General features: G+C 43.3%; 1 protein-coding gene across 3 annotated transcripts in view; it reads left to right on the plus strand.

Moving 5' to 3' along the window:
- LOC137434566 (small EDRK-rich factor 2-like) overlaps positions 1 to 12,642 on the plus strand; it is a 20,552-nt gene continuing 7,910 nt past the window's right edge. The window contains exons 1-2 of one of the 3 annotated variants that reach the window (XM_068127712.2): positions 530 to 700; positions 867 to 972. In XM_068127712.2, the coding sequence (XP_067983813.2) occupies positions 918 to 972 (55 nt within the window). In that variant the 5' untranslated portion in view covers positions 530 to 700; positions 867 to 917. Of the gene's footprint in view, positions 701 to 866; positions 973 to 12,642 lie in introns of all 3 variants that reach the window. The other 2 variants (XM_068127711.2, XM_068127713.2) reach the window with 2 other exon arrangements.

The following is a 12,642-nucleotide window of genomic DNA, read 5'->3' on the forward strand; positions in this document are numbered from 1 at the left end:
AAGGGGAGGTGGTGTCACAAGGTGCATCCATCGATCGTGTCCTTGGGGTCGTTTCCCCGGCTCCTTCGCACGGAGCAGTCTATCTTATCTCGCCTTAGAATTGGACATTGTTTTCTCAATTTTTATCTTCACAGGATCGGGCGCCATCCCTCGGGGTGGTGCGATCGGTGTAAGGTTCCCCAAGATCTGGACCATGTTTTTTCCTTTTGTCCGCGTTATAATAATGCTGGATCTCGACGTCTCGTCTTCAGCTTTCTGTCCGTGGAATGAGGATCACGTGGTCAGGCCTGCCTGCCGGAAGCCTTTCGCTGGCTGGATCTGAAACATCCTGGGTTTTGTAGATCAGTTTTAAAGGTTATCAAAGAGACGGGGGTTAGCAGTGTGAGGCTCTAGTTTTTCTCGTGCTAACCTCCTGGTTGGTTTGTTTGGATGTTAGGGTGCGTGGCGTATATAGAGCCTCGCGGCTCTGAAAGCGCCATTAAACCTTTGGCGAAGAAGAAGAATGAGAGACGCAGTTTGTTGACGTTTTAATCGGAAGTGACGTACGATAGGCGTGGTTTGCACGGCTTTTCTTCTTCCTCCACTTCTTTCGCTGCTCGAAAATGACTCGTAAGTCGATTTATCTTTTAATTTGCACAAACCTTTGAAATGAGAACCTTTTACCCGAAGTTTGAAGCTTTGTATGCACGATACGTGAAAGGTGTGCTCGACATTCTGCTTTACCCCGTCCACGGTGTTCATATAAATATAATGCGAACGTTTCATTTTTTTGCGACCTGTTTGGCAGGAAAGAAATTGTTTTTCATTCCTCAAGTGTTTTTGAAAGATGATGGATCGAGGAATGACTTTGTTTTTCTTCTGTTAAGCTATCGAGATTCCTGTGGTCTCCTTCAAGGAGACGGCGTCGGGACGTGCACATGATGCGATGGACGTGGGACATTGGGGTGGCAAGGCCGGGGTACAACACGAGCGGTAAACCAGTTAATTAATAGTTTTAGCTTCCAAATGTTAATCTCGTTCAACTTCGGCCGCGAAAGGTAGAGCTAATGCATTTTGTGGGCGGTGCATAGGCAAGGAAGCGCTGCCTCGCATTCTCCCGGAATTTTATGTTTTACCAATGGAATGATAGGACGTGGCGATTGTGAATTTGACAGGTTCGACGATGTGTTCGGCCTGAACCGCATGAAAATCAAAACGCCGGTGGGTGGAGTCGGCCTTCCTACTAATGACGTCATTATGGGTGGTCAGGCCAGCTGTCCACCCAATGGCCGGAAATACAGAAACAGATGGACAGAGAATATTAATCGTGTTTATAGAAGAACAGGAGATTAATCGTGTTCCGTGAACAATGACAAACTATTTATCACAATGATGTTAAAAAAATTAAAAATAATCTGTTTGGAACAATGATTGGTCTTCGTGACGTGGCATACATACATTAAATAACAATAAAAACAAGCCGCACCATTCATGAAGCTTTGTCATCACAAACTTGAGAACATTAGAATTGTGTTTTTTTTATTAAACAAATATTTAGTACAATTATGTGATTATCGTATAGGCCTAAACAGTTTGAATCCAGCACAATTATATTATTTTGCAGTAAGCAAAGTTTGCATCCAATACAATCGGATTATCTTGGAGTAAGAAAAGTTTGAATACATTACAATTATATTATTTTGCAGTAAGCAAAGTTGGAATCTCCAACAATTATATTATTTTGCAGTAAGCAAAGTTGGAATCTCCAACAATTATATTATTTTGCAGTAAGCAAAGTTTGAATCTCCAACAATTATATTATTTTGCAGTAAGCAAAGTTGGAATCTCCAACAATTATATTATTTTGCAGTAAGCAAAGTTTGCATCCAATACAATTCTATTATTTTGCAGTAAGCAAAGTTTGAATCTCCAACAATTATATTGTTATGAATTTGGTAATGCAACATCTAGAGCTAGGTAGATCTGAATAGGTAGGTATTCGGCTGTCGTGACAGGGACTCTACATGTAATAAGTTATTGATGTTCAGGCGGTTGTCGGGGTAAGATGTATGAGTGTGGATCTACCTGGAGATTCGAGTGTTAAATAGTGAGGGATTAAAGGTAACGCCCCTGTGAGTATCACCTAGTAATCAAACCTTTGTCCTTTATGGCACTGCAAACCACATAAACATTAGTTAGGTCCTTAGTGCAACATTAAATAATTCCCTTTCCCTGACATTGACTTCGTAATAAATGGGCACCACCAGGCCAAGAACACCGCCACAATACACCGCCACCGTTTACACCTCCAAGGCCTACAAACCTCGCCTGCGCACCTCAAAGGCCTACCAACCTCGCTGGCACGTGTTACACCAGGACCGCGGGGTCACGGACGGGAGATGTCAGGAGTCGCATGCCGCAGAGGGCGTGACCTGGGCGAGTTGGGAGGCTATGATTGGCTGAGGAGCGCGCCAATGTGACGTCATCGGCCACCAATATAGGCGACGGTCGGACGCCATTTCAGCAGTTCGAGTGGAGTCCAGAGTTGAGTTGAGTTCAGTTCGAGTGGAGTCCAGAGTTGAGTTGAGTTCAGTTCGAGTGGAGTCCAGAGTTGAGAGAGTTGAGTCGCAGAGTTCGTTGTTACAGTTCCGTACCAGAGTTCGTGGCAGTTGGCACAGGACACGGTTCGTTGCACAGTTCGTCGGAGTTGGCACAGGACACGGTTCGTTGAACATTCGTGACCACAGCTCGTTGCAGTTGGCAGTTGGCACTTGGTTTTGGTTGCTTCGTGCAGCCCTGCGGTGGACCGTTGGAGCAAAGGAGCTCGTGGTGTGTGTGGGCCGTTGGACCGACGAGGCCTGGTGGCGCTTGGAGGCGGACGCAGAGGGCCGTGGAACTTGGAGCGAGGTGTGCGATCGGGCCGAAAGGAGCGGTGTTGGACGGCAGCCACAAAGACGACGAAAGACCAGATAAGCCCGAATCCGCGTACATTTTGAACGACGTGACGTGTTCTTTTCGTAATTAATCTCCCTCGTTTTGTGTTTGATATCAGTCGTGTGGGGACGTCCCGATTTAGTTATTAGTATTACCGGCGCGTGTTTTTTTCACTGTTATTACTTTTCAATAATAAATCCTTATATTATTTTCTGTACATATTTGAACGCAGTTTCCTGGGTGTTTCATTTTAATAGATAAGGCTGTGGAGCTCGTTGCGTCTGGCCTCCCGCGCGTTTAACTTTGTGTTGAGCTTGAATCCGCCATTGTGTTTTCGCCTCGGGAGTGTAAAGTCTCGCAATCGGTCATCCGTGTTACCCTACGGTGTTCACCAAGGGTAGTCACGCGACAAGTGGTGTCAGGAGTGTAGGATTTGAACCCGTCGGACAAATTTTTTTGTCCGCGGCGAGACATCGACACGGTCGGACAAATTTTTTTGTCCGCGGGGAGACATCGACACGGTCGGGCGTACATTGCGCCCGACGTTCGAACGCAAAATTTTTATAGTTGAGGCGGAGAAATTTGATAATCAATTGGGCAAACGGAGCGCGATATCGCGTCTTCGTCAAATTTAAATTGTTTCAGGAATTATTAAAATAAATACGCGCGCGGGGAACGACCTTCCGAAAAGCGGATGTCGGAGGTCGACGAAATGGAAGTACGCAGCGAGGCCTCCGTCAGCGTCGGGAGTGAGACGGAAATAAGGGAAATGGAGGATAGCGTTGGAACTTCCCCCGCCGGAGAGACGGCTCCTATAACTTACCAGACCATATTCAATCTATTGAAGGCCCACTATGAACGAATGAATGGGGAATGGCGGAAATTGAGTATTAAAAGTGATGGGCTGGCAAACAAAATGGGGGCACAGGAGAAGCCAAAGGTGGCAAAAATTGAATCGGAACGGGGGGAAGCTAGATTGGGAACAGGAGAGAGTACGGCCCATGCAGATGTGCACGGGGCTCAGGAGCCGGGAATGGCAAAATTGGGAATTGCACAGGGAATGGCAATTGAAGTAAATGGGGAGACCGCAGGTCCACAGGTGGATGGGGAATGTCCACAGGTGGATGGGGAATGTCCACAGGTGGATGGGGAATGTGTACAGGTAGAGGGGGAATGCCTGCAGGTAAACGTGGAGAGTCCACAGGTGAGCGGGGAAGGAAATTTGGAATGTGAGAGTTGTAATGGGGAATGTTTCCCACATTCTGGCCTGGTTGTTTATCGGGACCGTGTGGATGTCACAACACCCCAACCGGGGGATGAATTTGGAATTGTGCAGCACCAGGGCGGTGGTGCGAGGCAAGAGGGGGTAGAGTTTTTGGGGGTCCGTGCAATGGAGCCGGACCAGGTATTTATTGGGGATATTGATCAAAGCCTGGCGGGGCCAGGAATGATTTGTAATAATGAGGATGATTTGATCCAGCGGCTGGAGACCTGTGACAGTCCCATGGAGGTAGAGCTTGTTCAGGCCCAAAGGAGCCTGGGACATGAGGTGAGTTGGTCCGAGGAGGTGGTTGGAATGACCGAGGGGACGCTCACTGTACACTGCTATTTGGAAACAGAGGCTCCAAAATTGGACAACCAGTTGGGGGAGTGTGTTGGCTCCGGGCTGGATTTGGATCTTGGAGGATCGGGAGATAGAGCTTCTGGAGATTTGGTCCCTGTAGGGAATTTGGATCAACTGCAAGGAGGGGCAGAACAACCGGTGGTAGAGGTTGTTCCCTGCAGCTGCGGTTTGGCAGTGGGAATGAAAATTTGTAAAAGAAAATTTAAAATAAAATTACAATGGGAAATTGATTTGGAGCAGCCATGGTGGGGATTGGTCCCCGGGCTGTGGGATTTGGACATGGAGAGGTCATGGGTGATGGCCTCGGGCAAAAGTTGCCCCTTTCAAAATTTGGGTATGCCGGCCAGCTGGGGGGCTGTGATGGCGAGATTTGGACGTGGGGTCCAGCCTTGGGTGTCGAGGTACGAGCTGGGTCCCACGGGGGGTCTGGTGGAGTGTGGCGTCCCTTGTCCATCGGGGCGCCGTCCGAGCTGGTGGCTCGGGCCGGCAGGGTCACCGGACCCTGGTGGGGGTTAAGACCTCCAGGGAGGTCCGAGGTGGTTTCTCAAGCCTGGGATGGCAAATATTGAGGACCACTAGGGGGAGGTGTTGTGGGTCGCGCTTTGGTGGTGGCACCGCAGATGGCCAGCTTGGGCCTGATGTAGTGATCACCCGGGCATGCGACCTGACACCCTCTCCCTGAGACTCTGGGACAACCAGCATGTGGTGACCTGGCATGGTGGTTGGTCTATGGACGCGGGTCAAACCGAATGGACAGGGATGGAGATAGCCTGCCGGACAACCATTGGGGCATCTGTGGAACGTGATGGTGTGAGCGACCTTCCACAGATGCTCCGTTGTGATTTATGGACTCTCGGGTTGGGAAGAGAGCCATGGGGATGTGAATCGGGAGATGTGTAACGACGAGCCGAGCATATGGGCCATGCTCGGCTGGCATGTGTATGGCAAAGCATCCTTCTTTGGTGAGGTTAGTGAAATGTGATAAATGTTTAGCATGGGTAATCTGTGGGTTAGATGCAAATTTAAGGGTGGATTTTGAAATGCCATGGTGGACACTGTATAGTGACGCCATTATTGATCCAGGTGTGTAGACCAAAGTGTTGGAGGCTGTGATGAAATTAATAGGGTAGCAAGACACAGCTTTCAACTGGTTGCGGGGGCAACTGTGCTGATATTTGGGACGCGGGATGATGGGGATGTAGTTGTGTAGCCTGAGGGTCAACGTGGTGCTGTGCGTGTCCGAGGTGTGTGGACCATGTCTTCTGGGTGGGTCTCCTGGTGGAGCATGGCTGTTGACTGGACCTTGGTGTGGTCAAGTGTGGGTGAGCACTGGGGGGCTGCAGATCTGTAGTCGGACTGGGGGATGATGGGGAGGTGCAGGGGACGTGGCTGTAGGGATGCCACGCACTGCGACCGTGCCCCCCAGGGCCGAGGTTGTGTGTGCGGTAGTGTGTGTTGTGGCAGCAAGTGCTCACCACATTGGCCAGCTGGGGCTGCTGCAGCTGTGTTCCTCGCAGGGGGGCCGAAGGATGGATGGTGGGTCGCACCCTTATGGACACTCATGGGCCATGTTGGCGTTTTGACTGCTCACCTTGTCCCGGTGACCCTTGCACGGTAGAGGTGCAGAGCTGTCGTGGCCACAGGTAGTTGTGTAGTGATGATCACCGTTGGATGCGGATCCACATACCTGCCAGTGTAGTGGGGACAAAAGAGAAATTTGGAAGTATTTGGTAGGCCCAATGTGAAATTTTGGGATTGTGAAGGGTGGATGACACTCTTGAACCTGACCAACCTGCAACTACCTGCACTTGAGGTGAGTGTTTTGAGGAGTACTGTCCCAGGCTTCAGGATTTGCTTTGGGAAATTGGGGACATGTAATTTGGAGTTGGGAAGTGAGAGCGAGTGATGACATGGCCGGTGAGGGGATGGAATGGGAGCCACAGTGTCTTGTGGGTGGCGTATGTTTTTGTATTGTGGTTACGTGTTTTGATGTGGTCGTGAGAGTGGAACCTGGAGAGTGTGTGATGATTATTGGAGATAATGAGGGATGATAATTGTGCTTTTGGAAATGTACTTTTGGGAAGATGTGATGGTTTAAATGTGAACTGGGGGGATTTCACATGTAGCAGGCCATGGCAAGCCTTGTAACACCTTTTACACCATCTATGAATTGTACTGAATTGTGCTGAGTTGTGTGGAGAATTGAATGGCAGTGGGGGAGGAAGTGTGTTTTGGGGACCATGGGTGGGGAAGGTGTGTGTGTCCGCAGGTACAGAGCAAGCTCTGAGGAGCGATGCCTGCGGGCCCCCCTCTGCGGCAATTACCCCTGGCAGCCGGTGGTAACTGGAAATTGGAGCTCGTCGGTGGAGGGTCTGGTTGGGCGCCGCGGGGTGAGGAAGTCCCCCGGTGACCCGTGTTGCTGCGCGAAAGCAGGAGGCAAAGGAGCCTGGTGTGTGTGGAGACCCTCACCGGCGAGGTAACGGCGGAAAGGGGCTGTTGGGCTGTCATGGGGCCAAGAGGTAAAGGGGGGGGGGCAATGAACTTGTAAGTCGGTTGACTTGTTTTTGGGACTGCGGGCACCACAGCCTGATGCGCCCCCACCATCTTTTTGTGCGGTACCTCCCCGCTGCCTAGTTGAGGAATGCACACACACGTGAATGACATCAATGCCATGGTCCTGCAGGGGGTGTATTGGGAATAAGTGCTTTGTTGATTTTTGCAATGCCTTGATGACCTATGGAATGAGAATGAGTGGTTAAGGGGTCTGTGTAGCATGAATGTGGGCGAAATCCACCGAGCCGTGTCACTCACCTGTAACATCTGGACAGGGCCCGAGGAAATTTAGGGGGATGCATTGGGGATGGCCCCGCAGGTAAGGTTGAGTCTTGTGGCATCCACCGGGGGACGCGGTCTGTAGACCGGGGTATGTACAAAGGTTAGAGTTTTGAGTTTTGGAAAGATGGTTAAGTTTTGTGGTTAAGTTAGTGTTGTGTGTTGTTGTTTCCTCCCTCCACAGGAACAACGAAGAAGATGTACATACTTGCATGATGGTTAAGGGGTTCAGCATGTTAAGGAAGTGTAGGTAGGTAGTCCGACTCACTTCCCACAGCCCTTCCTGATTTATTTCATAGGTTAATTAAGTGTGTGACAGTAAGTGTTAAGGCTGGAATGGTAGCCCTGCGGTGAACCTTGCAGGAGCTACGGTTCCAGGGGGGGGGCTGTGTTATGAATTTGGTAATGCAACATCTAGAGCTAGGTAGATCTGAATAGGTAGGTATTCGGCTGTCGTGACAGGGACTCTACATGTAATAAGTTATTGATGTTCAGGCGGTTGTCGGGGTAAGATGTATGAGTGTGGATCTACCTGGAGATTCGAGTGTTAAATAGTGAGGGATTAAAGGTAACGCCCCTGTGAGTATCACCTAGTAATCAAACCTTTGTCCTTTATGGCACTGCAAACCACATAAACATTAGTTAGGTCCTTAGTGCAACATTAAATAATTCCCTTTCCCTGACATTGACTTCGTAATAAATGGGCACCACCAGGCCAAGAACACCGCCACAATACACCGCCACCGTTTACACCTCCAAGGCCTACAAACCTCGCCTGCGCACCTCAAAGGCCTACCAACCTCGCTGGCACGTGTTACACCAGGACCGCGGGGTCACGGACGGGAGATGTCAGGAGTCGCATGCCGCAGAGGGCGTGACCTGGGCGAGTTGGGAGGCTATGATTGGCTGAGGAGCGCGCCAATGTGACGTCATCGGCCACCAATATAGGCGACGGTCGGACGCCATTTCAGCAGTTCGAGTGGAGTCCAGAGTTGAGTTGAGTTCAGTTCGAGTGGAGTCCAGAGTTGAGTTGAGTTCAGTTCGAGTGGAGTCCAGAGTTGAGAGAGTTGTCGCAGAGTTCGTTGTTACAGTTCCGTACCAGAGTTCGTGGCAGTTGGCACAGGACACGGTTCGTTGCACAGTTCGTCGGAGTTGGCACAGGACACGGTTCGTTGAACATTCGTGACCACAGCTCGTTGCAGTTGGCAGTTGGCACTTGGTTTTGGTTGCTTCGTGCAGCCCTGCGGTGGACCGTTGGAGCAAAGGAGCTCGTGGTGTGTGTGGGCCGTTGGACCGACGAGGCCTGGTGGCGCTTGGAGGCGGACGCAGAGGGCCGTGGAACTTGGAGCGAGGTGTGCGATCGGGCCGAAAGGAGCGGTGTTGGACGGCAGCCACAAAGACGACGAAAGACCAGATAAGCCCGAATCCGCGTACATTTTGAACGACGTGACGTGTTCTTTTCGTAATTAATCTCCCTCGTTTTGTGTTTGATATCAGTCGTGTGGGGACGTCCCGATTTAGTTATTAGTATTACCGGCGCGTGTTTTTTTCACTGTTATTACTTTTCAATAATAAATCCTTATATTATTTTCTGTACATATTTGAACGCAGTTTCCTGGGTGTTTCATTTTAATAGATAAGGCTGTGGAGCTCGTTGCGTCTGGCCTCCCGCGCGTTTAACTTTGTGTTGAGCTTGAATCCGCCATTGAGTTTTCGCCTCGGGAGTGTAAAGTCTCGCAATCGGTCATCCGTGTTACCCTACGGTGTTCACCAAGGGTAGTCACGCGACAATATTATTTTGCAGTAAGCAAAGTTGGAATCTCCAACAATTATATTATTTTGCAGTAAGCAAAGTTGGAATCTCCAACAATTATATTATTTTGCAGTAAGCAAAGTTTGCATCCAATACAATGACATTATCTTGTAGTAAGCAAAGTTTGAATCCAGTACAATTATTAGATTATATTGTAGTAAGCAAAGTTGGAATCCAATACAATTATTAGATTATCTTGGAGTAAGAAAAGTTTGAATACATTACAATTATATTATTTTGCAGTAAGCAAAGTTTGAATCTCCAACAATTATATTATTTTGCAGTAAGCAAAGTTTGCATCCAATACAATGACATTATCTTGTAGTAAGAAAAGTTTGAATCCAATACAATTATTAGATTATCTTGTAGTAAGAAAAGTTTGAATACATTACAATTATATTATTTTGCAGTAAGCAAAGTTTGCATCCAATACAATGACATTATCTTGTAGTAAGAAAAGTTTGAATCCAGTACAATTATTAGATTATATTGTAGTAAGCAAAGTTTGCATCCAATACAATGACATTATCTTGTAGTAAGAAAAGTTTGAATACATTACAATTATATTATTTTGCAGTAAGCAAAGTTTGAATCTCCAACAATTATATTATTTTGCAGTAAGCAAAGTTTGAATCTCCAACAATTATATTATTTTGCAGTGAGCAAAGTTTGAATCTAGCACAATTGTATTATTTTGCAGTAAGCAAAGTTTGCATCCAATACAATGACATTATCTTGTAGTAAGAAAAGTTTGAATACATTACAATTATATTATTTTGCAGTAAGCAAAGTTTGAATCTCCAACAATTATATTATTTTGCAGTGAGCAAAGTTTGAATCTAGCACAATTGTATTATTTTGCAGTAAGCAAAGTTTGCATCCAATACAATGACATTATCTTGTAGTAAGAAAAGTTTGAATCCAGTACAATTATTAGATTATATTGTAGTAAGCAAAGTTTGAATCCAATACAATTATTAGATTATATTGTAGTAAGCAAAGTTTGAATCCAATACAATTATTAGATTATCTTGTAAAAAGCAAAGTTTTAATCCAATACAATTATTAGATTACATTGTCGTAAGCAAAGTTTGAATCCAATATAATTATTAGATTATCTTGTAATAAGCAAAGTTTGAATCCAATACAATTATTAGATTATATTGTAGTAAGCAAAGTTTGAATCCAATACAATTATTAGATTATATTGTAGTAAGCAAAGTTTGAATCCAATACAATTATTAGATTATATTGTAGTAAGCAAAGTTTGAATCCAGTACAATTATTAGATTATATTGTCGTAAGCAAAGTTTGAATCCAATACAATTATTAGATTATCTTGTAGTAAGCAAAGTTTGAATCTCCAACAATTATATTATTTTGCAGTAAGCAAAGTTTGAATCTCCAACAATTATATTATTTTGCAGTAAGCAATGTTTGAATCTCCAACAATTATATTATTTTGCAGTAAGCAAAGTTTGCATCCAATACAATGACATCTTGGAGTAAGCAAAGTTTGAATCCAGTACAATTATTAGATTATATTGTAGTAAGCAAAGTTTGAATCCAATACAATTATTAGATTATCTTGTAGTAAGAAAAGTTTGAATCCAGTACAATTATTAGATTATATTGTCGTAAGCAAAGTTTGAATCCAATACAATTATTAGATTATCTTGTAGTAAGCACAGTTTGAATCCAATACAATTATTAGATTATATTGTAGTAAGCAAAGTTTGAATCCAATACAATTATTAGATTATATTGTAGTAAGCAACGTTTGAATCCAGTACAATTATTAGATTATATTGTCGTAAGCAAAGTTTGAATCCAATACAATTATTAGATTATATTGTAGTAAGCAAAGTTTGAATCCAATACAATTGTTAGATTATATTGTAGTAAGCAAAGTTTGAATCCAATACAATTATTAGATTATATTGTAGTAAGCAAAGTTTGAATCCAGTACAATTATTAGATTATATTGTCGTAAGCAAAGTTTGAATCCAATACAATTATTAGATTATATTGTAGTAAGCAAAGTTTGAATCCAGTACAATTATTAGATTATATTGTAGTAAGCAAAGTTTGAATCCAGTACAATTATTAGATTATATTGTAGTAAGCAAAGTTTGAATCCAGTACAATTATTAGATTATATTGTAGTAAGCAAAGTTTGAATCCAGTACAATTATTAGATTATCTTGTAATAAGCAAAGTTTGAATCCAATATAATTATTAGATTATCTTGTAATAAGCAAAGTTTGAATCCAATACAATTATTAGATTATATTGTAGTAAGCAAAGTTTGAATCCAATACAATTATTAGATTATATTGTAGTTAGCAAAGTTTGAATCCAGTACAATTATTAGATTATATTGTAGTAAGCAACGTTTGAATCCAGTACAATTATTAGATTATATTGTCGTAAGCAAAGTTTGAATCCAATACAATTATTAGATTATATTGTAGTAAGCAAAGTTTGAATACATTACAATTATTAGATTATATTGTCGTAAGCAAAGTTTGAATACATTACAATTATTAGATTATATTGTAGTAAGCAACGTTTGAATCCAGTACAATTATTAGATTATATTGTCGTAAGCAAAGTTTGAATCCAATACAATTATTAGATTATATTGTAGTAAGCAAAGTTTGAATCCAATACAATTATTAGATTATATTGTCGTAAGCAAAGTTTGAATACATTACAATTATTAGATTATATTGTAGTAAGCAACGTTTGAATCCAGTACAATTATTAGATTATATTGTCGTAAGCAAAGTTTGAATCCAATACAATTATTAGATTATATTGTAGTAAGCAAAGTTTGAATCCAATACAATTGTTAGATTATATTGTAGTAAGCAAAGTTTGAATCCAATACAATTATTAGATTATATTGTCGTAAGCAAAGTTTGAATCCAATACAATTATTAGATTATCTTGTAGTAAGAAAAGTTTGAATACATTACAATTATTATTTTGCAGTAAGCAAAGTTTGAATCTCCAACAATTATATTATTTTGCAGTAAGCAAAGTTTGAATCTCCAACAATTATATTATTTTGCAGTAAGCAAAGTTTGAATCTCCAACAATTGTATTATTTTGCAGTAAGCAAAGTTTGAATCTCCAACAATTATATTATTTTGTAGTAAGCAAAGTTTGAATCCAATACAATTATTAGATTATATTGTAGTAAGCAAAGTTTGAATCCAGTACAATTATTAGATTATATTGTCGTAAGCACAGTTTGAATCCAATACAATTATTAGATTATCTTGTAGTAAGAAAAGTTTGAATACATTACAATTATTATTTTGCAGTAAGCAAAGTTTGAATCTAGCACAATTATATTATTTTGCAGTAAGCAAAGTTTGAATCTCCAACAATTATATTATTTTGCAGTAAGCAAAGTTTGAATCTAGCACAATTGTATTATTTTGCAGTAAGC

The sequence above is a fragment of the Myxine glutinosa genome, chromosome 10, assembly GCF_964187855.1.
Source record: "Myxine glutinosa chromosome 10, kmMyxGlut1.1, whole genome shotgun sequence".
In the NCBI taxonomy this organism is placed as follows: Eukaryota; Metazoa; Chordata; class Myxini; order Myxiniformes; family Myxinidae; genus Myxine; species Myxine glutinosa.